This window comes from Penicillium psychrosexuale (genome assembly GCF_028828465.1).
Source record: "Penicillium psychrosexuale strain IBT 29551 chromosome Unknown utg000002l, whole genome shotgun sequence".
NCBI classification, from domain to species: Eukaryota; Fungi; Ascomycota; class Eurotiomycetes; order Eurotiales; family Aspergillaceae; genus Penicillium; species Penicillium psychrosexuale.
In genome coordinates this window covers 5,689,357-5,716,982 of record NW_026643187.1, presented here as the reverse complement: position 1 = coordinate 5,716,982, position 27,626 = coordinate 5,689,357, and the positions used below count along the sequence as shown (strand labels likewise).

Here is a 27,626-nt window from a genome sequence, read left to right as displayed (position 1 = left end):
TCCTCTTAATCGTCCGATGATGTGCTTTGTTCGCTCCTCGTACCACCTGCCATCGTACGAGTATATTGTCGTTTATCTTATTTAAGACATAAGAGGTCTCCTGTTACTATTGCATATCTACTTACTACTATTCAAGATGGACCACTCGGCTCATGGTGATATGGGTCATGGCGATATGGGCCACGGCGATATGGATATGGGTGGGAAATGCAGTATGAATGTGAGTTATAGCCTCGGTTCAGCTTTGGTTGTAGTTTACCTTACGCTAATTCCATATGTAGATGCTATTCAACTGGTCCTCCGAGAATTTGTGCATTGTCTTCCGCAGCTGGCGTATCACCGGTCCCTTCTCCTTCCTCTTGTCCCTCATCGCTATCGTTATCCTTGCTGCGGGCTACGAGGGAATACGATCAGCAACTCGGAAATACGAGGCTGCCCACGCACAGCGGCTAAGTGCGTTCCTGGGAACTTCTGCCACTACTGGGGGTAAGTGATTTGCTCTTTCCGTGGACAATGTCAAGGATACTCTATTCCCAATAATTCCTACTATGTTTTCGTTGGATATCGGGGACATGATAGGGAGATGGTAAACTCTGAATGAGCACGCTTCTTATTGATGTCTTGGCTCTCTGCAGACGCTGAGATCGCCGACCCTATCATTGCCAACGGCCTGGCGGATGCAACCCACCCCACTCACCACGAAAGCTCACCACTGCTTGTAGGAAGCGAGAACAGAGCGGCATTGGCGCGCAAGGGCAAGCTTATCATGGCGGCTTTGTATGCCATCCAAGTGTTCTATAGCTTCTTCATCATGTGAGTGCCTCCCGAAAACCATTTAGCCAGTCCTGGCTTGCTGATTTGGTTTAGGTTGCTCTTCATGACGTATAATGGGCCGGTCATGATTGCGGTTGCAGTGGGCGCATTCGTTGGGTACTTGACTTTCTCCGAAGGGACGCCAGCGGCAAAGACAATCGCGTGTCATTAAAGGATGCCCGGGGCATTGACGAATATGCAGACTCAGAGGCGGTGTAGAGAACAATGACCATATGGCAAATTTTGAACTGGTTTTGGATTAGAATTGACGGGTTTGGAAGCCCTTTCCGGTGGAGAATGGTGCTGGTTTGTGGTGGCGACTTCATTGATTTGTGGTTCCATCAGTCTCTCCATATTGCAGTAACAGTTCATGGGACTTCCACATCACTCCCATCATCGCCAAATCCAAAACTGAATCCACCTCCTTCAGTGTCTTGGGTGTCCTCTGTTTTCCCGTGAACAATATCTTCCCATTTGCGCTTCTTGCCTTCATTCTTCTTCTGCAACTCATCCCAAGCGTGCTCCAGAAGGTCGGGATATGCCTCGCGCATACCGGCCATAAACCGCTCACATGGATTAGCCACGTTCTTCCGGAATCCAGACACCTGGTCCGGCTTGTTAGACAAGAAATCTAAAGCAGCGCCGAGATGGCCTCGGGGAACAAAGTTCTGCGTAATAGCGATCGATGGCTCTAGGTTCACGACCAAATGCCACCACCCAGACGGAACATGTAAGATCTCACCCGCACCACAGATACCTTCGACGCAGCCCTGAGTCCGGCGTGCTTCAGCATGGAAACCCAGTAGCCATTCGGCAATGCTCAGCGGAGAAGTCACCTCGCTCTGGTCATCCGACACAAAGACACCCGGAGGCGGAGGCTGTTTCGTGCTGGACGGGAACATAATCCAATACTTGGGACCGCGTAGCACGGCGTTCCATGCGCTAGTAGCATTGGGATCTTTGTGAAACTTGCTGCCGGATCGCTCGGGGCCAATAATCAACCATTGATGGTCAGGGCGGTCGTCACCGAGCACGGAGAAGAAGTCTTCAGCGAAGCACGCCGGTGGCCAGTACGATGCGTCGGGTGTGGTTTCTGGAGACCCGACGGACAGTCCCATCTTGGAGACGAAGGATCGGTCGAATAGGTACAGCGGGCTCTCGTCAGAGTTATCTGCCATGTAGTCGCCGTAAGTGCGCATGGCCCAGTCCACGGCTTCGGCGCGGAACTTGGTCTTCCCATACCGGGCGAGTAATGACCCGACGGTCCAGTTCTTGTATGCTGGCCAGGCCTTGACAGGCTCAGTCAAGATGAATGGTCGGTCGGTCCACTTTGCTTGGAATTCCTCAGGTGACAGGTCTGGAAGTCGTGCGATCTGGTTCCGCGCCGGAATCTTGGAGACATATGGGTCGAGTGAGATATGTGCGCAGTTGAACGGTCGGTATAGAGAGTCGGAGAATAGCTGGGAGCAGTCCACCATGGGCACCTTGGAGGCGGGGATATTGAGATACGTTGACCGCCATGTCCCTCGCCAGGTAAAATCTTCTCTTGGGTCACTGCAAGCAGACTTAGTATCTCATGTGTTCATTGGAAATTTGGGACATTATGATATTGAATAAATGTAGGGCTCTAAGATCTACATGGTTCAACTGGATATGCAGGTAGCTTACCGAACAAACAGCGCTTTCCATAGTTCTTCAGCCCGGGTAAATGCATAGAAAGCCTTGCATGTCCGCCCGATGCTCAATAGGCTTGACCCATCGAGAGTCTCCAACAACAACAGGATTAGTTCGTCTGGTAAGTGTTGAAAAGTCCCTATGGCATTGCGAAGACTCCATGTGGCCAATAGAGCATTCCCGCTGGGCTTCACGCCTAGTGGATGGGATGGAATGGCCTCCGTTATGATCTCTGCATCCTGTGGTGGTGGATGACTCGACAAGGAGGTAATATCAGGCATGATCTGGCTGGCACTTTTAGGGCTTCAACGACGCGTTTGATGGCAACTGGAAGATAGTTCACCAAATAAATGGGAACAAAAGAAACTGAATTGACAAAATCAAATTCCTTGAACAAAGCAACAATCTGCACCACACCAATCAGTTCAAAAAAGGCAATATCATCACCAAGAAGATGTTTTCATGTCCATGTCGCCCACTCTAAACTCGCTTGGGCTTGGCCACCCCCAACACGGCAAGCGGTGAGATTTTGCCCCGTAAAAAAAAAACGGCGTAGCAAATGGCGCGGCGGTTGTGGCCATTCGATTTTTTCGCTTTTCTTCTCTTCCTCCTCCCACCCCATTTGTGAATTTTCACATCCAACCACATTTTTCAATATTCCCTAGTATCCTGTAAAAAGACTCTTTATCAAGAGTCTGAGGTACTAGAAGTCAACTTTCCCACGCGAATCTACACAAGTTCGCTAAAACTACCCCACCACACCGATCACAGTCAACGCCTGTGATCCTTTCTATCAAACCGCAATCATGGCTGACAAGGGTCTTGAGGATCTTGCCGAGGGTATGTGCTAAGTCTCTGTTACTTTCTGATTAGAGAGCCCGCTGCTTGCTGTCGCTGTCGCACGCGCGATCGCATTCAATGTTGGGTGGCGTCGGATACCGAAATGCATTATGAATGAAGATGGAGGCTAATCTTACAATTTCCATTAACAGGGCAGATCGAGTCTAACTACGATGAGGTCACTGATTCCTTCGATGCTATGGACCTGAAGCCCGAGCTGCTTCGCGGTAAGTCCCTTTTCGTCTTATCAGGTGGGGGTGAAAAAATATACTGACGGGGTACCAGGTGTCTACGCTTACGGTTTCGAGCGCCCTTCCGCCATCCAGCAGCGTGCTATCATGCCCATCATCAAGGGTGAGTTTCTTTTATTCCAGATTCATTTTTGAAATTTGCGCCTAACCTGTGAGGTCAGGCAACGATGTTATCGCCCAGGCTCAGTCCGGTACCGGTAAGACCGCTACCTTCTCCATTTCCGCTTTGCAGAAGATCGACCCCGAGATCAAGGCCTGCCAGGCTCTGATCCTTGCTCCCACCCGTGAGTTGGCTCAGCAGATCCAGAAGGTCGTTGTCGCCATCGGTGACTTCATGTCCCTTGACTGCCACGCCTGTATCGGTGGTACCAACGTTCGTGAGGATATGAACGCTCTCCGCGCCGGTCCCCAGGTCGTTGTCGGTACCCCCGGCCGTGTCCACGACATGATCCAGCGCCGTGTCCTGTCCACCACCGCCATGAAGCTCTTCATCCTCGACGAGGCCGATGAGATGCTGTCGGTAAGTTGCTATAGTTGATACTCTATGTATCAATCGGTTCTAACTCTTTTTTTCAGCGTGGTTTCACCGAGCAGATTTACGACATCTTCCAGCTACTTCCTCAGTCTACCCAGGTCACCCTGCTCTCCGCTACCATGCCCCAGGATGTCCTCGAGGTCACCACCAAGTTCATGCGTGACCCCGTCCGTATCCTTGTCAAGAAGCAGGAACTTACCCTTGAGGGTATTAAGCAGTTCTATATCGCTGTTGAGAAGGAGGAGTGGAAGCTCGACACCCTCTCCGATCTCTACGAGACCGTCACTATTACCCAAGCTGTCATCTTCTGCAACACCCGCCGAAAGGTCGACTGGCTCACCGACAAACTCACTGCCCGCGATTTCACCGTCTCCGCCATGCACGGTGACATGGAGCAGGGCCAGCGTGATGTTATCATGAAGGAGTTCCGTTCCGGTTCCTCCCGTGTCCTGATCGCCACCGATCTGTTGGCCCGTGGTATTGATGTCCAGCAGGTTTCCCTGGTCATCAACTACGATCTCCCCGCCAACCGTGAGAACTACATTCACCGTATCGGTCGTGGTGGTCGTTTCGGTCGTAAGGGTGTTGCCATTAACTTCGTCACCGCTGACGATGTTCGCATGCTCCGTGAGATCGAGCAGTTCTACTCCACCCAGGTTGAGGAGATGCCCATGAACGTGGCTGACCTCATCTAAACCCCCTAACTCTTGACGTCTTGATGCGGTTTATGATCGCAGAATCTGCGTTAAAAGTGGCTTTCTGCGTTTCCGCCTGCAGTGTGCCGGGCAAGTGACCGGGGCTATGCTTCCGCATATTGAGTTGACAAGTCGACGCCCCTTGATTTTTCTCGGCCTTTGCTATGGTTCCTATGTCTTGCACTAACGGAGATGAGACACGTTTGCGTTCACCTCTTGCTTCTCCGTTTTCCCTTATTTCTTATGCATTTCCCTCTGCTTTTCCTTGTCTGTATCTAGCTCGCTCTCGTTGGTTAAGGATGCTTCCTCTTCTCGTACTTGATCAATAGAACGGGCCAAAATGTGACATGTTCCTCAGGGCGTTGTCCTTGAATGATATTTAAATTCGTATTCTTTCATGGATATCTTAGTGTAAGCTTTAAGTTCTCATCTTTTCGATAACTGTTGTCTAAACAGCTTTTAGTATTCTTTACTCTTGCCAGTGGCATACAAGCGTAATTCGAGCCCATTCAACGGCCGTTAAGCCTCTATTATCATGCGATACGTTTATTCCTAGGTCTTTCGAGCAGTTCCAGTGTCTTAATTGACTCTTGATCTATCAATATATTTGTCTTCCTACAGATATTGAGATGCTCGGATCATATTCCGATGCTCGGACGAGCGAGCCGACCTCGTGGTTGTGTGATATGTCAATTCTCGGATAACTAGCTGCAATTTAATGAATAGTACCGTAAAAGACAATCATTGAGTTCTCCACTATCAGATACATAGATGCATATCTTCCAATCTCTTTTCCTCGTTCAGCATCTCTCTAAAGAGTGGATAAAGATACAAGCGGTCGGCGCCGTGGGAGTTCTCCGCATCTTTCGGAGAACACCCGAACCTCCGGCCCTGCCACGACATATCTTTCCTTAAATCCTCTTCTTTGTCAATCGCATAACCCCAATTCCCTCCAAAATGGCTTCCGTCCGCGCCAACTGCCGCAAGGTTATGTGCATCGGCCGTAACTATGCGTGAGTCTCCCTGTCTCCCCGCGCCCTGTTCCCCTCGGGAGTTCTGACACCTCCGTCGCTTTCTCTTCTCTCGGCCACAATTGCTAACAGCATGGATTGATAGCGATCACATTGCCGAGCTCAACAACACCGCACCCAAGCAGCCCTTCTTCTTCCTGAAGCCCGCATCATCCATCCTCGTTCCCGGCGCGGGTCCCGTTCTCCGCCCCAAGGGCGTCAGCCTGCACTATGAGGTCGAACTGGGTCTTGTGATCGGCAAGACCGTGCGCGACCTCGATCCCAACGATGAGCAGGGCGCATTGGATGCCATTCAGAGTGAGTACAGCATTCAATCCGGATTGAACGGGTAATACCGCAGTGTCCACCCCAGCGGTGGACCGGTGGACCGGCTCAAGCAGCAAGTCGCTAATCAAACCATTGCGCTAAACAGGCTACGTCCTCGCTATTGACATGACAGCCCGCAACGTCCAAGACGAGGCAAAGAAGAAGGGCCTTCCCTGGTCCATTGCCAAGGGCTTCGACACCTTCTGCCCTATCTCGCAGGAGATTCCCAAGTCGCGCATCCCTAACCCGCACAGCGCATTCCTGCGTCTGAGCGTTAACAACACCGAGCGCCAGGCTGACTCGACTAGCCTGATGCTGCACCGCATCCCGCAGCAGCTGGCGCATATCTCGCGCGTGATGACCCTGGAGAAGGGTGATATTGTTCTTACCGGTACGCCCAAGGGTGTTGGACAGGTCAAGGCGGGTGATGTTATGAAGGCGTCGATTGAGGTTGACGGGAAGGAGATCGAGGAAGGACGGATTGAGGTTGAGGTTAAGGACCGCGAGGGACCGTATGAGTTCAAGGAGACTTAGATTGACTTATAAAGACTAGAAGTATATATGAGATCAACATTTGGGATCCAAAGAGTCGGTATTTCTTCTACCGAAAATAAATCCAGCGACATACGAAATGAATAATGTAAATAAATCCAGCGAGCCCCGAGTGCCGATATCAATCTCCTCCCAGCTGAAAAACGGACTGCGAATAAGTGCGGGTATGCCAAGACATTGCACTCTTCGGCTCTGACTTCCAAGGACACCAAATATTTCTCTCGACTCAAACATCAAACACATCAAAATGCAAGTCGCAGAGATCCTCTCAGATATCAATTCTCTCCGCGTCTGCGTAAGTATCCTGCCTCCTTCTTCACGGCTGCCCCACTACAACAAACGCATCCAGTACTCCACCAGACAATGACAATGCTAACAACCTGGCACAGGGTCATAACGAGGCCCTGGCACTGGTAAATATGCACAAAAATGGCACAGCCTCGGATTCAACCAAGTCCGGTAGCGCATTGGCAGATCAGAGCCCGGCAGACGACAAGGCCGATCTTCGTCGTGCAAAGGAGCTGGTTGAGCTACACTATGAGGTGAAGGCAAGACATGCCAACGGAACCGTTGATGAGGGGCTGAAGCAAGCCCGGCAGGATGTCCAGCGAGTTCTGACGGAGCTGTCGACTGTCTAGTCACGGTTACTGGGATTTCTTTTGTTGGATATGGGCGCGGGCGTTGAGGATCGCAGTTGCTTTTTTTTTCTCGTGATTTATATGACCGAGTGCATGGATTTCGGTTGACTGTTATCTCATTGGATGCCTGATGACTTGGTCTTTACCTATGACATTCTCATAATGCATACATGCCCCCCAATCCCTCGGAAGGGGAACTGTGAATGACTCAATGAATTTATTGCATCTACATCACTCACAACTCTTTCTGTACGTACTGTACGATCTGGTCATGGGCAACTACGCGTCCTTCGGTCGTCTTGCACAAATCTCCAATGGCTCTAGCCCGCCTCTTCATTCCTTTATCTTTCAACACTCGCAGCAGGGCCGAAGACAGCTTCGATCCGTCTATACCCGGTGCCACATTGCGGCTTCCGTGTAAGCCAATGCCTAGCCACTCTACTCGGGCCGGGCAATCGTATGTGTCGAACCACTGGGGCAGAATGACCTGCGGAACACCAGCCCTGGGAAGAGGCATCAGCACTTTTCTTTCAATATGTGTGACCCCAAGTATAACCTACTTGCACGCCTCGAAAAATGAGTTCGCTCCTCCATGGTGGACATATGCAAGTATATTGCCGCCTTTCAAGAGAGATATAATCTCCGGCTGGATCCATGGAAAAGTCCTCACTTTATCAGAACTGACAAGAGGTCCGAGAATATTCTTGACCGTCGGGGAGCTTTCCCAGTCATATTTGAGCTTCCACAAGACCTGCATATTAGGAAATTCGCGCAACACCGCCTGCATAGCCATCGACATCTGCATTGCATCATTTTCTGGCGCTTGAACATGTGACCCTAGACATATCAGAATTGTCGGCTCCTTCAACCATGAATTCAGTGCAGGATCGCTATCTGCAAGCGACGGACATGGCCGGAGGATCGGACCGCAGCTGATGACATTATCCGGGACATATAACGGAAAATCCATTTCTCGGAACGAAGGCGAGAGATGCAGATGGTTTTCGCAGTAAGGTGCCACGTGAGGAAAGACAGTCTGGATCCCTGCTTTCTTTCGAATGTCCAGAAGATCGCGTAGGGGCTCGCCCAAGCGAACCATAAGCCCGAAGCAAAATACTATGTATATATTTGCAAGGATCAATCTCCATGGAAGGGGGTATGGATACCCCGACCCGGTGCTGAACAAGAAAGTAAGCTCGATACTCTAATTCCAAGCGGAAGATATGATTCGCTCACAGGGGATATTTCCATAAAAGGCCAGCTTTCGGCTGGATAGTTACCACTATATCTTTCAAAGGCACAGGCCAAAGCATCACGATTCGCGTGTCGATACTGCGAGCGGCGTCTAGTCCCAGATGCAACAGTGGATCCGCAACCACGACGACCGGACGGACATCTTTCAGAATCTCCAGACTGCTTCGATAGGACCGTATATACTCGTCAGGCTTCCAGCCTACCACAGAGATGTTGATGATGTTACACGCATCACGCGTGCCAGCGAGCCCTGGCCGATGACATATATTTGGTGTTGTACGGGTCACGATCTCGGACAGGGACGGGCCTGCGATTGGATGGAAGTGGATGACTTGGTCGTACTCCGCTTTGTTGTTTATCGCTTGCACGCGTGCTGATAATTCCTCGAAGGAGGCGATGTGCACTTCGAACTCGCCGCGGTGCAGGAATTCTTCGGCTACTGCGAGTGCTACGTTGGATTGTCCATGCTCTGGGCTTGTGAGGAAGAGGATGGTCTGTTTCGGTGGTGACATGGTGTTCTTCTTTTTCGCCCAAGTCGAAATGAAATAGGTTGTTCCTGACCATGGGTTTTATTTTAAGGGAACATCTATCCCACTATTATAAGATTGCGTTGTCGCATTCTATGAATACTAGCCGATGTATGGTTACTCACGGACGATTGAAGGGACGAAAAGGGGTACTAATGGCCTGAGTTCTTTCATGTTGGTTCAACAGGGAAGGTAGTAGCCGATTGTCTCGTAAAAGGCTTAGGTTTAGACAACTGGCTTGTGTACCATTAGCCATCCTTAATGAGAATGTTTACTCCTGTAGTAATGGAAACATGGACCTCAGATAAGTAAGAAGAAATGAACGAATTAATGGTCTATATCCAATTTTCGACCCAAGAATCCAAGTTTTCTTAAGCAGCCAAAAGTGACGGCCAAGCCGACCAAGTTCAGTGAGAGCAAAAACCAGAATGCAATCCGATAACCGCTCATCCATATCTCTGGGGATTCTAAAGAAGTACTCTGGTCAGGTTTCTGGAGTAGCTGTGTGCTGACATCGTTTGAAATAAGCGCCGTCAGTGCCATGCCTACGGAGGCTCCAATCATTGCCACAGTGCAGAGCACTCCCATTGCAAACTCTTGAGTTTCTGAAGGAAAAGACCCGGCGACCAGCATTGTAGCAATTGGGATAACAGTATTTGGCGCCACGGAGTTTAATGAGAGGACGGGCATTGCATATTTCCAGTAAGGCCAAGCTGGGCTCAATGTAGCCATCAAGATTGGGGAGAGACTAGAGACTGCTATTGCAATGACGAGGATCTGCTTGGCTTTAACACGAGCCAAGAAACGTCCAGTGAGCAGACTGCTCAGCGCGGCAGCAATTGGGATTGCCAGATATCGGCAAGAAGATTGTAGAACCGAGAGCCCTTGTACTCGTTGGAATACGAAGATCATAAGCTGCGAGGTAGAGAGAGAAGACGCGTAGACGAAGAAGATAACCAAACCAATGGAAAGAAAATGGCAGTTTGTCCAAAGAGAATTCTGAATGTGTTGTGTGCTGTCTCTTTCCCAGCAATCCTGCCAGAACAGGAAGGCAAAAACGAGAATCCAACCAAGAGCAAGAGGAACGAAGAGGCCCGATCTGCCAATGTTTTGCACATTGTTTGTGATGACGCTAGGTATTAATCAGCGTTCTGTAAGCATAGACTATCATCGAGAGGAAAACGTACGCTAATGCAGAGAATAGAAGTACCATCAATGAACCAGCCAGCAGAGTTCCAGACCAATCGATATCTTCAGCCAGTTCTGTCCATGGAATGTATCTTGGTTCTTCGGCCTGTTGGGGAATCCTCCAGAATGATAGGAGAAACCCAGATAGGCTCAAAATTGCGGCGCAATGAAAGCCCCATCGCCAACCAACAGTCTCTGAGAGTATTCCACTAAGGACGATGCCTACCCCAGAGCCAATATATTGACTTGCACTCGTACAGGAAAATGCCAAATTGCGCAGCTTACCAACTGGAAGATTTTCCCTGTGAATGCTCATTGCAGAAACGAAACACATTGGGTAAGCCACGCCGGACACAAATCTGACAGTAATAAACTGCATGCCAGTCCGGGCAAGCCCACTAACCACATGGCAAACAGTCTGTAAAAAGCATCCGCACAGAAATGCTCTCCTACTGCCTAGAACATCTGCTAAAGATCCTGCCAGCAGGAATGTGCAACCTTGAGCAAGATAGTGCATTGACACTGGCCTGTGGGGTTGTGAGCTTGGCATGTTCTGTGTAACCAGATAGAAAACTGGCCGGGGCATTGAGATATCTCTCACCATAATTCAACTCCGGGGTCTAATCCGAACTCGGATGAGAGTTGTGTGATATTGAGGGCGACGAGGTTGTTTATTGCACTGGCAATAAATAATACCGAGGCAGTGCAAGTTATGATGGCCAATCCATGTTGAGAGTGGGTTTCGGAGTGGGTGAATGGGGACCCGAGAAGCGGCTGATCCTCGGGGATCTGGGGATCATCTAAACAATCGTATTCCAACACGACATTAGGCCTATCTGTTCGCATCATTGAATCTCGAGATGTTTGACATTTGGAAAGGAAAATAAAAGCGAAGAGCTGAAAGTACTGTACTTTCATTAGCCAATCACATGCTGGTCCACTTTTCAGGGTCCCCTTACCTGAGCTGCCATCTCATTGGCTGGTTATTTTACGCTTCTCTGTAATTTTCAATAAGTTTCTGTAATTCTCAGTAATTTACTGTATTTTTAGCCTCCCAAGACTAGTTCTAAGACATTGCTAGTGACTACCTCCATGTTCACGGGGCCCATGTGGTGCCAACGGTATTTTCAAATATGACTAGTTAACTGAAGGCCAGGGACAAGACTCAGTATAGTTACTCTTCAATGCGCAAATCATCCCCAGAGCCAATACTATGCTATGCGTGATAGAGATGGCTCAAAAACGTCATGAACATTCTACAGTCATTCTCTATCAGTAGTTTTGCTTGTCTGAATTACAGAACCAATCCCATGCTTCCAGTCATTATGATGAGGAGGGACCAAAACACAACGCCGCTGCAGGCTGGACACTTATACACATGCTCGCTTCTTCTGTATGTATAGTTCAAACGAAACCGTAGACCTTCGATCGGCATTTCGTCCGTCTACTTCATATTTCCGAAGAGTGACGTTGAGGGAAAAACGCTTTCGACCTGGGAAGGCGCGGGCGTCTGCAATATCGGGTCGCACCAGACGACAATCATTGGACCAGTAAGTAGGTACATCAACTGGGGGTTGTCCTCGGGTTACAAGATTCAAATACAGATCTTCGAAATGATGGATTCGCAGTTCTTGGCTTGGCGTTTGTCCCGCCACGGCTGCCTTTGTTAGACATGATCGAATGTCATCCGCATAGTCTTTGTATTCATCTGTTTTGCTCTTGCAGCGCACTGATCGCAATAGCATGGCGTTTTCAGCTCCGATTCCAATCAGGAATACAGGTAGACCATAGAACGATCCAAATGTGAACGTGTTTAGACCATAAAACGTCCGGCGTGCTTCATCATAAATTTGACGGCTTACAGACATAATTGCCAGTGGATTGTTGATGGGGTTATGTTGCATCCAGGTCCCACTTCTGTGGGGGTCAACATCTCTGTCGCGGACACGTTTTTCAATGTATATTTCGTCGAAAGAGAAGAGAAATTTGTAGACTATCAATCGCAACTCTAGTCAATCAATGTGCTCGAGTTAGTCAAAAGATTTCTTTGAAAACATGCATACTCGCAGTGAGACAACCGGTTACTCGCCGAATGAATAAGGGGACAGAGCGGTAAAAGATAAACAGGATAACGTACCTAGGGGAAGATCGAGGAACGGAAATGGCTCTTCGCGAAGAAGAACCGTCTCTTCATCAAAGGGAAGATACCATGAATGGAGATGTCGAGGGCCATTTTTCGTTTCTGAAGATCCAGGTTGATATCCACAGTGGCGCCGATAAAAAACATGCTCAATGAACCGGCAGCGAGATATGATTATCTTGGAACATGTCCAGCATTTGTATTTGTGATCTTCACCTGCCTCGTAGTGTGAGTGAAGGCGCTGAAGAGTTTGATTGATTTCCAAGATGTCATGGATTCCGTCGGCCGGAAAACGCCAGGCGCCAGTGTAATTGTTTAAATGATTTCGAAGCGCGGTTTTGTTGGCATATCGCTTCTGACAGAACTGACACACCTGTGCACACCAAGGCATGTTGACCAGATGAGTGTAGAGAGAAAGTTCCACAGATGCGCAGGCGTTGATAAGCCAATCAAATATTTGTAGGCAGCCGGGTCCTAACTAGGCATATAGACCTTTACCGCCTTCTTGATATAGGTATACAACTTGGTAACCAATATAATTGCCGGCAGATTATTGATCGGAGCACACTTTTGCGGTGTGACAATGCTCGGTGAGAACTCAAGCTATAAACACAATTTGTTACTCAAGATGCGTGTCAAAAGTCCAGGCTGTATGAATAATACGGCACCGAACTTCCAAAGTTCTCCTGTTGGCTTTAAATTTTGGATCTGGTAAGCCAACTCCTTATCCCTTTAGAACTTCCCCTGGAGGAATCCATTCGGATCTAACCGACTGGTCCATAAATTGTGGGTCCGGTTCGAATCGTGATGAGCCTAAACCGAGACCTCATTCACCTCTCACACCAGACAGTGATGTACGGGCTATATCACTCGACAGGTGCAAACATATTAGAATTCTTCTGCTTCTACCTGGTTCAGAATGTGGTCCTGCCGTTCTCATCATCACCACACGGAAAAGCTCTCTCTTACGCTACCTATGCATTCCAGGGATGATATGGATCGCCAGCCGTTTCATCCGTCCTTTTGGCTCATCCGGCAGTCCAACATGGTGCCAGGCCATAACACAACTTGTCATTGCGACTTTACAGGCAACAAACCTGTTGTTGCTTAATCCTCTAGTCAATTCAGACATCTCGCGCGACGCAAAGAGCACTCGAAACTTCGGATCTAGGTTGCTAGCAGCATTTCGCTTACTTACTGAAACCCGCGCTGTCAATACACACTGGCAGGTCAAGAATGTGCCCTCTCATCCAAAGTATTATCTGCGGCGGGGTATGCAGGTCCCAACATGGGGTCGATTTTTACTGCGACAGGTAGCAATCGTCGCATGGCAGTGCTTAGTGCTAGATATCGTGCAGACAGTCTCGATTCAGCAGGCTAGGGAACATGGTCTTCATGAGCCCGCGTCCTTGGAGGTCAAATGGATTGTGCCGGTCGGACAATGGGCAGAGCGAATAGCTACGCATCTGTCTATTTGGTTTGTGGTAAACCGTCTAATCGGTGATCTTGCATATCGAGTACTGTCGATATTTTTCGTTGGAATGGGGCTAGATTCCCCTGCAGACTGGCCACCAGCTTTTGGGAGTATGGCCGATGCATTTACATTGCGCAACTTTTGGGGGTAAGCCATATTTATCTACTAGGATGGCATGATTATGTTAACGTATTTCACAGGAAATTCTGGCATCAATTCATGCGCCAGCCCTTCACTTCTATCAGTAACTTCATCGCGCGAGATGTTTTGCGTCTTACCCGATCTTCAATGCTGGAGCGATACACCAACATTTTCATTGTCTTTCTTATCTCCGCAATGTTCCATGTCATTGTTGATATACTGCAGAGCGTTCCGATGGAAAGATCCGGCTCAATGCCATTCTACTTATCGTTTGTCTTTGGGATAATGCTCGAGGATGGCGTGCAAAATATTTGGAAACGGGTACAAGCACCAGAGAACTGGCAAGAGGAGGTAAAGCAATCATCAGGTATTGTACCGCTTTGGAAGAGAGCCGTTGGAATGGTATGGGTCATGTTATGGCTTGGGATCACCTCGACATGGTACTTTACTCCCATGATTCAATCCACGAATGATGATCTGCGGGTGATTCCTTTCAGTGTCGCAAGATATATCGGCCTCCAGCCGCTCATAGGTATTGTCCTGGGTAGTGGAATTGGCATTGCACTTATGTTTGAAGTTGAGCTATGAGACACACAAGCAACTGCTCTCAGAACAAGGATACTGATCGCCGGATAGTTCACCGCTTCATTCAAGGCCTGCAAACAGGGTTGAGTAACCTTTGACCTGTGATTCAAGAACAACCATCTCTATCATAATTCCACATGAAGATGATGTGACTCATGTGTCCTTGATGACTACTCCGGGAAGGGCTCGTGCGCAATCGCATGCCGTCCCCTTCCAAGTTCTTCCGTTCTTCACGCTTGGAATGAAATTTTCAGTATGCCACAAAGATCAATCTCAAAGTGTGATCACACGTGTGTCTGTTTGTCCTCCTCTCCGCATGCTGCTGTAGCAGGTTTCAGACGACAAGGCCAACGGCAACGCCTCGCTGCGATCAAAGCAGACAACCAAAGCTTCCCACGAGAAGACAAACTCTTACTTGAAGAAGACGACAGAGCTTTTCCTGCCCCTTTGTTGCTGCCTGAAGATGATCTTTCCGGAGATTCAGAAGACCCGCAGAGCTTTCAAGACTGGCTTGATGAGGAAGACCGCAATCCGGTAACCGCAAAGCAAAAAACGATCTATGTCGTTCCATCTCCTCAGATTGATGCAGATGTTGACTTCATAAAAACATGGACGACACCAAACTGTCCAAATCATGAGCTTTCCACAAAACCCCCTAGTACGAAGGACGTCCAGGACTATCTGACTGCCTTCTATCACGGCCTTCCTGTCAAGATGATGCCACCATCTACCTTGCGGTTTATTCCATGGGAAACCGCTAAGAAGAAACCTCAGAAGAAAACAGGCCTGCAATACCTGGGTCTAAAATCCGGCGATGAGTGCGTGCGGATTCGCTCTCGTACCTTGTCAAATGGGGTATATAGGGGCCAAGTCAATCTAGACGATCTTCTCGATGTTGCCATCAGCATATTACCAAAAGATGCATATGCCCTCTTGATAATTGTGGATTTCGATCTCTACGAGGACGATGATGACGAGTTCGTATGTGGCCGCGCGTACGGAGGAAGTCGCGTTGCCGTGGTATCCGGTGCAAGATACAATCCCATACTGGATAATATTCAAGATGTCGAGCGTCTTCATGCATGGCCTGCATCGCATTGTGAGAAATATATGTCTGCATGTGCTTCGGCAGAACCAACTGCCAAGAGACAGAAAAGACCTCCGGTCAATAGCCGAGGATCACAAAAAAATTCGTTTTCGGAGCTTACCGGACCTGTGAAGGATGCAGTATCATTTTACCGCTCCCTCCCAGAGGTAGATTCATCGCCTTCATTACTGTCCGCACTCTGGCTGGGTCGTGTTTGTCGGACGGCGAGCCATGAATTGGGTCACTGCTTCGGTATTGGCCATTGCGTGTACTACGCGTGCTCTATGCAAGGCACTGCGTCTATCTGCGAGGATGCAAGGCAGCCGCCTTATCTCTGTCCGGTTGATCTAGCGAAGATTCTTTGCGCCACTTCAACATGTGCGTCGCAACGATATCGGGCTCTTCTGGCGTTTTGTGAACGGCCGGGTAACGGTGGTACACATTTCTTCGGACCGTTTGCTACTTGGATCCGAAGTAGGCTAGGTCATATCGAGGACTCGGCTTGAGTTTCTTGATTAGGATGCTACTTTTTCCTTTGCCTTGCAATGATAGAAGATGATGGTGGATTTTGGATTTAGGTAACAGAATATTTCTCACAGAAGTCAGTGGTACCTCAAAATATATATTAACAAAATCGTTCGACAACCTTGGAAGGGAACATTCTCTAGAAAGACACCAAATTCCCAGCAACCAGTCTTCATAGTGTGTACCGTAGTCCTCCATTGATAGAACCGACCTGAGACGACATGGCATGCAACGTCTCGTTTTGTCTTCATCGGTGCATTTCGGCAACCATTCGACATTATTTTCAATTCGGTAGTAATATTACTGCATCGGAATATAAATACAGCAATCACATGAAAAGACCGGGCCGGAACTGCAGGAACAGATCGGTTCCTGCTTCTTCCATCTCAGCACAACCGAGCCATCCTTCCGAGTCCTACGCGAGACCATTGCCATTAGTGATAGTTGGAGTCGTGTACCCTGCCAGCAATGTGTCCTAGACAGTGGGGAACTTGTAACCCATTAGTATGAGAGATTTATTCCCCGATGCACTTCTTTTCCAAAAGCGTGCCTACTTTCCAGATCGGGTGTTGTTTCAAGCTGGGAATTGGGGGCCATCGGCTTCACGATGTCTTGCATTCGGCTCAGCGCAACCCACCCACGGCAAAATTTCGGATGATGCTGCATGATGCTGCATGAAGGCATGAAATTGTTTATAGCTTTGAACTTTGAGGTGTTTCATGAGATCTTGCCGATCGTCAAAAACAAAAATAGTAACTGTTTCAAGGAGGTTGATCTTGCTGGACCGCGGGACTGAGCACTGGGCTGGGGTTTTCTTTCTGTTGATCGTAAGGTACATAAAACATCCGACACTCTCCGAGGGGGTGGGGAATAATTCGGTGCAACATATGAGAGATCGAAGTCTTTAATTTGGCGTTTTTACACATTTTGCGATTTCAATAACTAACTATCACAACCAGACTGAACTTTAGTAAAAAGCCAATAGATAGCTCGTCGTATCTATGGAATATAGTTCTGATATTATTCTCGGCCAATCATTCCGAGCGAAAGACTAACACAACTAAGGAGAGAGGCGTCGGACTAGTTGAACCTAACCGAATGGGGAACTTCATATTTTGGAATCATTTTCTTTGTTCTAGACCGGATGTTGTCTTTACCACTCGTATGTCCGATATTATTAAGAGTTGCGTTGGCAAAACTAGGATTATTGCATGGAGGATCAGGGGGGGGGGGGGCTATCGACTCAGGGATGACAACACGTACTTTGGATATTTGAGCTCGGCCATTTTCACCGCGATATTCGTAGCGAAGATAGGCTCCTGCATGGACTGATCGTGACAGTGCAACATAGGCCGGACAGCTGCAGCTGCAGCTGCAGTTTGCAATGCTGCATCTGATACCGCCGACCTCTTGGAAATCAGACTGAGCGCAATTTCCAACGCGCAGGGTAAGGTCATCCTTCCTGCTCAGAGGCTGTTTGTGGCGCTCGTGGGGCTTGTCCGCGTGGGGTGAGACATATTGGGCTCCTGCAGATCACTACACTACTTACGGAGTAATGTGTGGAGCATGGAAGAGAAGTTCAATGGCTAGGTTATTCCTCGAGCCCATTGACAGCCCCTGTTTTGCTGTCATGTTGAATGTCCTGGTGCAAGTATTAGCATGCAAGTACGAGGGACTACAATATACTCCGTACTTAGGGTTAATTTACTCAGGATGCGCTTTCACAGATAGTTCTTTCTCCACTCTGCAGACTGCAGGTCAACTCGTTTTGAGCATGTTCTCGATATTAATTAATATTAATCTATCTTTAATAGATTATTCTTATTTGTCTTGGCTGTAAAAGTGGAGTTTCTCCATGAACTGCATAACTTCATATTCCAGTTACATTTCAAGACGAAGTGGCGTCTTGCTAGTGTAGGCAACAAGACTGGAAGGGCCTAGATGCTATCCCTTGTTTTTGTGTTGGGTCTGTCCCAACACATATAACATGCTTCCACATCCTATCTATGAACTAAATCCATTCACGGCCAATATATAGTTCTTGTAATACCTCACAAAGATTAGACCAGATTTGAGTTGGTGGCTGACAGATTGCCCGCCACGCCGTGAATAGCCTTGAATCTTGAATTGACAGGTCTTGGTTGACCAGAATTGGACGTGTCCATCTTTGCCTGATGTGGTCAAGAGCGTGCATATTGTGCCGGGACTAATTCCCCGGCGCGGTGGGACATAGGAGAGTCGGGCCACTCGGAATGCCGCATATACTTCTTAGGTTCCTGAGGTTGAGATACTTGGATTTGGAAGCTGTAAGGCGTAGTGTTCTACAACTCTATACAACATACATCGTAGACATGTCAGAGTATGATATATTTCAGACGAGAAAGGGGTTCCAATCGCTAAAAAAAAGTGATCGAACGTTTCAACCGTCGGTTGATCGTGGTGATCTTTTTCCTTTTATGACTTGGCAGATTTCTTTTCTTGTCATGTTTTCTTTTTTCTTTTTTCGTTCTTTATGTCCGAATTGGATTTTGTACGGATTACGGATACATAGGGGCATCTTCCATCTCAATTCATCTCAATAACCCTAATGGAGCAGTTGAGATCCAGATTGTGGATGTGCGAATGTGATATCTTTTGCTCTGGAACCCAAAAATAAACCGGATGGAAGTCCACCATGCGGTAATGCACCTATTGCACCGGTTGTTAGCCTTAGAAGTCGTTCTCCACTTGGCCCTGAAAGGTTCCAAGTTTCTACCTCCAATATCCCGGAAGTCTAAGGGGTCGATAGCTCCAAATGTGGACTTGGAGACCGGGGTAGAGCCAGTAGAGGCTGTCCTGACGCGGTACTCCCAATCGACACCCGGAAGCCTCCCGGCTCACAGTTGATCAGGGGTATATAAACAACCATGGCGATCACCTCTTTGGATCTTCAATTGTTCAACTGTCTTTCTCTTTTTCCACTCTTTCCAGTCTATCGTTTTTGGCGGCTATTGCCTGCCTGTCCAATCTTTCGCTTCTGTATAATCCGTGTTCAGAAGTTATACTCCCAATCGCTTTTGCCCTATACATTCATTAATATACCACACCAAACTCAACATGCGTTCTTCACTTGTTATGCTCGCCGGTCTGGCCAGCTCGGCTCTCGCCTACCCTACCGATAGGGCTGTGGAGGCCCGTAACCTCGATCTCCTCGGTGAGCTCCTCGGCGACCTCACCCTCGACGTGACTGGTATCCTTAGTACCGTCCTCGATGGCACCTCCGTTGAGATCTTCGCTGGTCTGAGTGCCGAGGGTGCTGCCGCTCTCTCGGGTGGTGCTCTCGGCTGCAAGGCCGGTGCCATCCACGCAAAGGCCAAGGCCGCCCTCAAGGTTTGGCTGCGTCTCCACGCCGAGATTGACGCCACCCTCAAGACCTCCCTGATCGCCTGGTGTGACGGCCACGACGAGCTCGTCCTCTCCGCCGATGTCCTCGCTGCTCTGTCCGTGTACATCCCCGGATCTGCCAACATCGCCGCCAAGGGTCAGCTTTACGTGACTATCGACGGTATCTTCGAGGCCACCAGCCTCGAGTCTGCTCTTGTCCTGAGCGTTGCTGCTCAGACTTCCCTCTCCGCTTGGGTTGAGGCTAAGGTTGACCTTGATGTCGACATCAAGGTCGGTCTGAATGTCTGCGCCGCTGGTGGTATTGTCGGCAGTCTGTCGGCTGACATCAAGGCTTCCCTGCTTGCTTGGCTCAACAGCGCTGAGTGTGAGCTCAGCGCTGACCTCAAGGTTTCGGTCCTTGCCTGGATCAATGGCCGTGCTGGTGGTGAGCTTGTTGAGATCGGTGCTCTTGCTGACACTGCTCTCTCCACCGTCTCCGTTGGTGCCTCCGTTGGCATCCACGTCCTAGAGTCTGGCCTCCTGTCCGTTGGCGGTCAGGCCTCCCTCGCCGCCTTCCTGGGCGTTGATCTCGCCGTTGCTCTCGGTGCTGATGTCAAGCTCGCTCTCGAGGCATGTGCCAAGGGCGAACTCGCCACCGCTGTGGAACTTGACGTCCGCACCAAGCTCGCCATCTGGCTCGCCAGCTCCGACTGCTCTCTGGGCGTTGAACTCAAGGCTGTCGTCCTTCTTTGGCTCTCCTTCGCCGTCGAGGCTGATGTCTCCGTTGCGCTCAACCTTGTTGGTGGTGTCCTCGGTGATGTTACCGGTCTCCTGACCGATATCGTCGATGATCTCAGCGTCGACCTCCGTGGTGCCCTTTCCCTCTGCGCTGCCGGCGGTAGCCTCCTTGACCTGACCTTCAGCGCCCGTACTGAGCTCGCTGCCTTCCTCAGTGGCTGCACTTCCCTTAACATCGACGTCAGCATCCAGATCATTATCATCGAGTGGTTCACCGGCTGCAGCATCCCCGGCGCTCCCGCCGCCACTGCCTCGTCTTCCGTCCTCAGCCTGCCCTCCAGCACCCCCTACCTCGCCAGCACCTCCTCTGTGCCTTCCGGTGCCAGTGCCTCCGTTGGTCTGACTGTTTCCGCCAGTGTTCCCGCCGCCTCCGGCTCTGTCTCTGTTCCCTCCGGTTCCGATGCCACCACCACCCCCTGTGCCACCGAGACCTCGGAAATTGTCAGCTCGACTGTGATCCCCAACCCTAGCGGCTCCGGTTCTCTGACTGCCTCTATCCCTGCCATCGCCACCGGTACTGTCCCTGCTGTGGTCCCCACCGGCGCTTCCCCCACCGGCACTACCGTCAGTGGTTCCGTTCCTGCTGGATCTGCCACTACCGGATCTGCTACCACCATTGTCATCCCCGGCTCCAGCGGCTCCAGCGCCACCACCGTCACCATCCCCGTCACAGTCACCGGCACTGCCCCTAGCGGTTCTGCTACCACCATTGTGATCCCCAACCCCAGCGGCACCTCTTCTCTCACTGTCACCATCCCTGCCCAGGCTACCGGCGTTTCCCCCACCGGTACCACCGTCGTCGGTGGCTCCGTTCCTTCTGGATCTGCCCCCAGCGCCTCGACCACCACCGTTGTCATCCCCGGCTCCAGCGGCTCCAGCGCCACCACCGTCACCGTCACTGTCCCTGCCGAGGCTACCAGCACCGCCCCTAGCGGTTCCGCCACCACCATCGTGGTCCCTCACCCCAGCGGCACCGGCTCTCTGACGGTCACCGTCCCTGCCCAGGCTACCGGCACCGCTGCCACCACTGGTGCTTCCGGCGTCACTGCATCGGCCCCTGCCCCTACCAGCCCTGCGACCATCCCCAGCGGTGGAAACACTGGTTCCAACGTCACCGAGACTGTCACTGTTACCGCCACCCTTCCCTCCGGCGGTAACACTGGCTCCGGTAAGGCCACCGAGACCGTGACTGTCACTGCCACCGTCTGCGGCTGCGAGTAAAGCAGACACCAATATACCTGGACATAATTCCGAAGCCACGACCCTGAGGGCTCTCATATAGATTCTCCTTCATCAATTCTGTTAATTTTCTGCCTTTTTTGAGCCCTTTCCATGACAAGATGATTTTTGATAACACGTGGGGTGGTGGCTGCCCATCCCGATCTGCCGGCTCTCCGCCTCTGGCCTCTTTGTAGATATATAATTCTAATTCTAATCTGCTTCGGTGGAGATTGATATATTCTGTTTCTCATGGTCTGGTGTGCTTCTGTATGGTTACGGTCAGAGTCTTCGGATATCTTCAAATGGATCATATTCATTTCTTATTACTTCCCCATCTTAGATCTGAACTACACATGTCACTAACTAGTTGACTAAGGCTAGCTACAGTCTAGGAGAGTGTCACCTTCCCCAGTATCAACCTTGGAAAGACATTCCACCTTACAGTGTAACAGAGCATGTCGATCATGATAAAAGAATAATTGGAATGGTAAAGTACTCCGCACATGTACCGCGCTAAAACGCACTCATTTCGTTGGCGTAAATTTCAACGTTCAAGTCACACTCGTGCTCTCGTTTAGTCCTGCTTTGGCTGTGAGGCACTGCTCGGCTTCTGGGCAGACTGACGACGCATAGCAATACATCTCTCCCGGAGTAATTTCTCACGGAATGCAGTCGACTGTGTCCAAACAGAAAGCGGTTTCTTAGTCTGAGCGTTGAAGGTTCATTAGTATATCATTCAACACAGCAATTTGAGAAACAAATGACATGTGAATTGTTTAGACGAACATTAAGTAGGTATGAATCTGGGTAGTAAAGGATACAAGGTGGAGGTTGACCAGGAATCTCTATTCTCAATGACCAACCTGCTCAGCAACTTTTGTCTCACTGTCATCAGTTTTGGGCGGCTCATCAGCTTTCGGAGGGGTTCGGGTAGAGGAGACCTCATTCTCATCAGCCATCTTGCGTCGTTTGTCATCAGGGTTGTCTCTTTCCACAGAGAGCGGCCGCTTGCCGTCAGTATCCTTCTTGGGGCTGTTGCTGCGGCTGCGGCTAAGGCGCCGATCACCGCTGGGGCTGCGGCGTCGACGGTTCTCACCACGATCACGTGTACCGGTACGGTCAGGGGTGCGGCTGCGGCTGCGACTTAAGCGACGGGAATCGTGGCGGGCATAACGTCCAGACGGGCGGCGGGATCGCGAGCGAGATACACTGCGGCTGCGAGAGACGGAGCTTCGGCGGCGGTTTCCTCTGGGGGAACGTGAGCGCGGGGAACGGCTGCGGGAAATGGGTCTTGCTTTAACACGGTCACCGTAATCCGGACTGCTGCGCCTTCTCGCTCCTCCGCGGCGTCGCTCGGGAGAGACTGAGATGCTTGGGCGTTCGCGTCGTCTGTGGTGTGGTTCGTCGCGGTTTCGGCGAGATGGGGACGACGGCTTTGGGGTTCCAGATGGAGAACGGGTGCCGTGGGGAGAGCGAGAGGATCGGCGGCGCCGATTACCAGGTGGCACGTAGGAGTCCAAGTCGCGTCGCAATGGAGGCTCACGGAATCGGTCGCGGCTGCGGTTTCGGTCTCTGGGAGGCGAGAATCGTCTGTTGAAGTCGCGTCCTCGACCTCCACGGCCACCGCGATCTCCACGATCGCCACCTCTTCCTCCACGTCCACGGTCTGGTCGCTCGCGGCGTCTCACATCGTCCAGCTCTCGTTCGCGATTCTGGTCTTGTTCGCGTCGGCGACGAAGTGCCTCGCTGGCTTTCTCAGCCTCGAGCTGTAATGTAATTTAATTAGAAAATATCCAAGGTCGAGAGCACGCTTACAATCACCTTCTCTTGTATGAGCTCAAGCTTTTTGGCCTCCAGGAGCTCCTTCGGGACGCCCTGTGGATTGGCCTGACCGCTTAGGCACAGCGACCACAGCTCCTGACAGAACTTGGCGGTATCTTTGTCTAGAAATCCGGTGAGTTGGATTTGGAGAGATTTGATATCGGGCTAGAACAGAAGCACATGTCAGCAAACTAGGGTTGGGACACTAAATATCCGACGGCACCACTTACGTAGCGTGCCCCCTCAAGATGCGCGAAGCAGAGCTCGATAACGACGTCATCCTCGTTCCCCAATATCTTGGAGATTTGACTTGCAATCCATCTGTGGGCGGAGAAAAAGCAATGTCAGTAAACCGGAGATACCGAAAAAAGCCCGGGGAAAGTCACTTCTTCATAACTTCGATATTGACCTTGGTCATATCTACCTTCTTGCTGAACTCAGGGGGGAACTTAGTCCGCCTTATCAGCTTGGCATCTACGCTGGACGCCATTTTTGCTAGAATCCAAGTTGAGGGTAGGAGAGTCCTTGATGAGCAAACATAAGACAGGTATTCACCGTGTTGGAACTGCATTCATGGTCACTCGCCGGTGCCGTAGATGGATATTTCGCCTCCGAACTCGCCGACAGTCTGAACACAGTCAGAACATCGACATCCATTACCTACGTAGAGAAAAACGCCTCTTGGCTAATCTATTGGCCTATACTTGTCTGCAGTCATTTTTTTTATTCTTTCTTATATCTTCTTTGAAAAGAAAATGAGAAGAAAATGGTATGCTAAGCTGATTCTTTATCTTTCTCTCTTGAAGTATATATGTGCCCTAATGGACGAGCACTATGATTGTATGAACTCACCACTCTGTAGTACTTTTACAGCCATAGAGTGATAGAATTAATTTCTTACAATCTTGCTGCACTATGAAGGTCATATAATCTAAGAAGATATCACAATTTTGCATTCTTTGGAGTAGTTATATAGATTCATGGTCAACCACCCCAAAGCTATACTAGGCTACTCTTAATCCTGATAGCCGGAGAGTACGACAACGGCAAGTTCAGTCTAGTCTACGGAATAGACATAGCAGTAAGTGGAGGCTATCTGGCCGATCTCTAACTGCCCAAGGCTTTGGAATCACTTAAGGTACTGGACCACTTTTACCAGAGCAAAATGGGCTATTATTGGCTAGAGTTATGTCCATCTTTCGTGTTCAATGTTCTTTTCAAGCCCAGAATCAATTATTTCAATGTCCGCATGTTGTGGTGCAGACGTCGCCATAGCAACAACAAACACGTGACTATATAGCGCGCCCGCGAAGAAACCCCGAGCCTGGGCTTTCTCCAAGATCAACAAACAATCGACAACTTTGGACAACTTTGGAGGGGGCCGCATTGATTCACAACTTCAATGTAGGTATTAGCGGCATGGCATCCCCGAATTCCCTCCCAGCATACAATGAGCTGTACCGACAGCCACCCCGACCGATGTCCCGATCCGCGGTTTCACGCTCGGGTTCCAGACGGGTATCTCCTTCAACACAAGCTATGTCCAAACATTACTCTGGGGACAGCTCCGACGAAGAGGTCCCAGAACCTAAATTCAGCGCTTCTGTAAAAGCATTGTTGCATGGAGATGGATTAGGTTCTTCGCCTCATCTACACAAGGCACACGTACACGAACCTCGAATTGAAACATCAAGACATCAAAGCCGCTCACCCCGGAATTCGTCCCCACACGACTCATCTAATGGTAGTCCGGCCCCAAGAGTCGTCCGTGTAGGGGCTCTGTCGTCGAGTTCTCGATTCTCGCGCGAAGGCTCTCCATTATCAAATAGCCAGAGCGCAGAACCAGAGCACCATAGCCGCCCAAATGATTTTATCACTCCCGCCCCACGCCAACGGAGTGTTCGTATCAACGTTTCGCGCAGCAACACCCGATCCCCGGCCTCTGTCTCGCCTTCAGGAAAGCGCTCGTCGGAACGCAGTTCGGACGATTACTATGGTAGTGCCGAGCGCTCGGATAGTGATCGGAAATCGCAATATGAAGATGACCCAGCGCTACGATATGGCGTTTCTTCTGCACTGCGGGGCCGTGGCGGCGAAGAATTCGCTCCACACAGCTCATTACGTGTCAAGCGGGTTGGTCGGCTTGCTGGCACTTTCTTGAATGGCCCAGCCCGGAGGGGCGTGCTAAGACGTCAGAGCGAAGAGAGTAACGAGGAAAATCACCAATATCTCTCAGCTGATGGTGTCCGGGAAGATGTCGAAGGAGAGGAAGAGAATGCCGAATACCGACCTCGCAATCTAGCAAAGCCTTCATCCCCTAAAGTGTCATGGGCTGACCCAAGCCCGCCTCTTGTGCGTGAATCCAATCGACGAGAATATCCTCTCCGCCCTGCTGAGGTCGAAGGGCCGTTTTCGAGGTCATCTTCGCCAAAATCATACGGCTCAAAGTCCACCCCCGCTTCATCAGATTTGTCCTCTAAATCCTCGATTGCGAAGGAACAACCTGTATTCAAGATTCCTTCAATACCGGCTTTGCCATCGGTACGTGACCAAGAGAATGAACCACCACCAACTTTCCGGCGTACAAAGCCCCAAGGGTTGAGTATGCTGGATAAACCCGAAAAGTATCATGTTGTTTACGATACCGAGAAGAACGATATAGCAGAGACCCCAGCAACCAACTCTGCACGAAAGATACTTGCCACGCGAAGCAACAACACCCCCCATAGGGCCGCTCCTCCTCCTCCGAAAATGTCAGTCCTTGAGACTGCCACATCCACAGGAGGCGCATCGACATCACAATCACGAAAAAAGAAGAGTCAAGTCTCAATTAATGGCAAGCATTTCACTCGACTCGATTGTATTGGTCGAGGCGGTAGCTCCCGTGTCTACCGGGTGATGGCAGAGAATTACAAGATCTTCGCTCTCAAGCGTGTCAATATTGAAGATGTTGATCCAGTGACTTTGAGTGGATATAAGGGCGAAATCGACCTGTTGAAGAAGTTGGAGAATGTGGACCGTGCGGTGCGCCTGTTTGACTGGGAGCTGAACAATGACAAACATGCTCTTAGTCTGCTTATGGAGATCGGAGAGTCTGATCTTGAAAAGATTCTCACATACCGTTTAAACGCTGAAGATGCTGTTTTTGATATCAACTTTACCCGATTTTATTGGAAGGAGATGCTCGAGTGTGTCCAGGCTGTCCACGAGCACAACATCGTCCACTCCGATTTGAAGCCGGCTAATTTCCTCATGGTTCAAGGCCGGTTGAAGCTTATTGACTTTGGAATTGCAAATGCGATCCAAGATAATACAGTCAACGTTCATCGTGAACAGCAAGTCGGCACACCTAATTACATGTCCCCCGAGGCGTTGGTTGATTCCAACGTGTCCCTCGGTCTGCCTTCAAGTGTTGGAAAAGTTATGAAATTAGGAAAACCCAGCGATGTCTGGAGTTTGGGTTGTATTCTGTACAAGATGGTCTACGGACAACCACCATTCGCCAAGATCGCCAAATATTATGAACGCATCATGGCTATCCCCAACCCCCGTGTACAAATTGATTTCCCGGCCTTTGGTGTCGGTGGCATTCCAGTACCCCCTGGTCTTGTCCGGACTCTCAAGCGCTGTCTGCAGCGTGACCAGACTCTCCGACCAACTATTGAGGAGATGCTTGGCCCACGCGATCCCTTCTTGCACCCCGATGCCCAGCTTGAGGGTGCCGTTCCAGTCACCCAGGATATGCTTGGTCGTATCCTGGTCAACGTCGTCAACCACTGCAAGGCTCGCGGTGTGCCCAGAGAAGAGGAGCTAGCTGCATGGCCCGCAGGCTTCTTTGCAAAAATCAAAGCAGCCCTCGAAGAAGAAAACGCATGATAACCCCCAGCCGCTCCTTCACTTTATTTCCTTTGTCTTGAAGCCTTATCGGCCCTTTCCCATCCCTTCTTGGTTAGAACGACTTAATGACTGGTGTTGGATATATTAATTTCTTTCTGTCTTGGTCTGCTTGGTTAATTTGCGGGATATCTGATTGTCTGTGTTTCTTTCCATTGTCTCTTCTCTTTCTTCATCATCCTTCGGGTTGATTGTCCGACCCAACCACGTTGTCTTGTGGTGGGTATTTTGACGAATTTCGGTTTCAGCGCAGCGTGTGGATGTTCATTCCTG

General features: G+C 49.9%; 13 protein-coding genes across 13 annotated transcripts; 8 read left to right on the top strand and 5 right to left on the bottom strand.

Moving 5' to 3' along the window:
• Positions 1–136: 136 nt before the first annotated feature.
• Positions 137–985, top strand: N7518_003319 (low-affinity Cu transporter; the record flags this gene model as incomplete). The annotated part of the gene is made up of 4 exons (XM_057184246.1): positions 137–220; positions 282–486; positions 636–813; positions 868–985. The coding sequence occupies 4 exons, from the start codon at positions 137–139 to the stop codon at positions 983–985; spliced, it is 585 nt and encodes a 194-aa protein (XP_057045696.1).
• Positions 986–1,181: 196 nt separating this feature from the next.
• Positions 1,182–2,768, bottom strand: N7518_003318 (putative F-box and JmjC domain protein; the record flags this gene model as incomplete). The annotated part of the gene is made up of 2 exons (XM_057184245.1): positions 1,182–2,367; positions 2,482–2,768. 2 exons carry the CDS (start codon positions 2,766–2,768, stop codon positions 1,182–1,184), a joined length of 1,473 nt encoding a protein of 490 aa, XP_057045695.1.
• A 525-nt stretch (positions 2,769–3,293) lies between these two features.
• Positions 3,294–4,808, top strand: tif1 (putative eukaryotic translation initiation factor 4; the record flags this gene model as incomplete). The annotated part of the gene is made up of 5 exons (XM_057184244.1): positions 3,294–3,327; positions 3,480–3,554; positions 3,613–3,681; positions 3,740–4,098; positions 4,155–4,808. The coding sequence occupies 5 exons, from the start codon at positions 3,294–3,296 to the stop codon at positions 4,806–4,808; spliced, it is 1,191 nt and encodes a 396-aa protein (XP_057045694.1).
• Positions 4,809–5,765: 957 nt separating this feature from the next.
• Positions 5,766–6,679, top strand: N7518_003316 (fumarylacetoacetate hydrolase family protein; the record flags this gene model as incomplete). The annotated part of the gene is made up of 3 exons (XM_057184243.1): positions 5,766–5,821; positions 5,925–6,136; positions 6,252–6,679. 3 exons carry the CDS (start codon positions 5,766–5,768, stop codon positions 6,677–6,679), a joined length of 696 nt encoding a protein of 231 aa, XP_057045693.1.
• Positions 6,680–6,944: 265 nt separating this feature from the next.
• N7518_003315 (uncharacterized protein) lies at positions 6,945–7,335 on the top strand (the record flags this gene model as incomplete). The annotated part of the gene is made up of 2 exons (XM_057184242.1): positions 6,945–6,992; positions 7,087–7,335. 2 exons carry the CDS (start codon positions 6,945–6,947, stop codon positions 7,333–7,335), a joined length of 297 nt encoding a protein of 98 aa, XP_057045692.1.
• Positions 7,336–7,570: 235 nt separating this feature from the next.
• On the bottom strand, positions 7,571–9,101 carry N7518_003314 (glycosyltransferase family 1 protein; the record flags this gene model as incomplete). The annotated part of the gene is made up of 3 exons (XM_057184241.1): positions 7,571–7,838; positions 7,896–8,513; positions 8,572–9,101. 3 exons carry the CDS (start codon positions 9,099–9,101, stop codon positions 7,571–7,573), a joined length of 1,416 nt encoding a protein of 471 aa, XP_057045691.1.
• A 342-nt stretch (positions 9,102–9,443) lies between these two features.
• N7518_003313 (uncharacterized protein) lies at positions 9,444–10,890 on the bottom strand (the record flags this gene model as incomplete). Its single annotated transcript, XM_057184240.1, has 2 exons — positions 9,444–10,248; positions 10,304–10,890. The coding sequence occupies 2 exons, from the start codon at positions 10,888–10,890 to the stop codon at positions 9,444–9,446; spliced, it is 1,392 nt and encodes a 463-aa protein (XP_057045690.1).
• Positions 10,891–11,674: 784 nt separating this feature from the next.
• Positions 11,675–12,172, bottom strand: N7518_003312 (uncharacterized protein; the record flags this gene model as incomplete). The annotated part of the gene is made up of 1 exon (XM_057184239.1): positions 11,675–12,172. One exon carries the CDS (start codon positions 12,170–12,172, stop codon positions 11,675–11,677), a length of 498 nt encoding a protein of 165 aa, XP_057045689.1.
• A 1,261-nt stretch (positions 12,173–13,433) lies between these two features.
• On the top strand, positions 13,434–14,647 carry N7518_003311 (wax synthase family protein; the record flags this gene model as incomplete). The annotated part of the gene is made up of 2 exons (XM_057184238.1): positions 13,434–14,065; positions 14,119–14,647. The coding sequence occupies 2 exons, from the start codon at positions 13,434–13,436 to the stop codon at positions 14,645–14,647; spliced, it is 1,161 nt and encodes a 386-aa protein (XP_057045688.1).
• A 252-nt stretch (positions 14,648–14,899) lies between these two features.
• N7518_003310 (uncharacterized protein) lies at positions 14,900–16,237 on the top strand (the record flags this gene model as incomplete). The annotated part of the gene is made up of 1 exon (XM_057184237.1): positions 14,900–16,237. The coding sequence occupies one exon, from the start codon at positions 14,900–14,902 to the stop codon at positions 16,235–16,237; it is 1,338 nt and encodes a 445-aa protein (XP_057045687.1).
• Positions 16,238–19,352: 3,115 nt separating this feature from the next.
• On the top strand, positions 19,353–21,638 carry N7518_003309 (putative cell wall protein; the record flags this gene model as incomplete). Its single annotated transcript, XM_057184236.1, has 1 exon — positions 19,353–21,638. The coding sequence occupies one exon, from the start codon at positions 19,353–19,355 to the stop codon at positions 21,636–21,638; it is 2,286 nt and encodes a 761-aa protein (XP_057045686.1).
• A 1,144-nt stretch (positions 21,639–22,782) lies between these two features.
• N7518_003308 (PWI domain-containing protein) lies at positions 22,783–23,949 on the bottom strand (the record flags this gene model as incomplete). The annotated part of the gene is made up of 5 exons (XM_057184235.1): positions 22,783–23,228; positions 23,302–23,404; positions 23,454–23,624; positions 23,690–23,780; positions 23,846–23,949. 5 exons carry the CDS (start codon positions 23,947–23,949, stop codon positions 22,783–22,785), a joined length of 915 nt encoding a protein of 304 aa, XP_057045685.1.
• A 929-nt stretch (positions 23,950–24,878) lies between these two features.
• N7518_003307 (serine/threonine/tyrosine protein kinase MPS1) lies at positions 24,879–27,335 on the top strand (the record flags this gene model as incomplete). The annotated part of the gene is made up of 1 exon (XM_057184234.1): positions 24,879–27,335. One exon carries the CDS (start codon positions 24,879–24,881, stop codon positions 27,333–27,335), a length of 2,457 nt encoding a protein of 818 aa, XP_057045684.1.
• Positions 27,336–27,626: the final 291 nt, after the last annotated feature.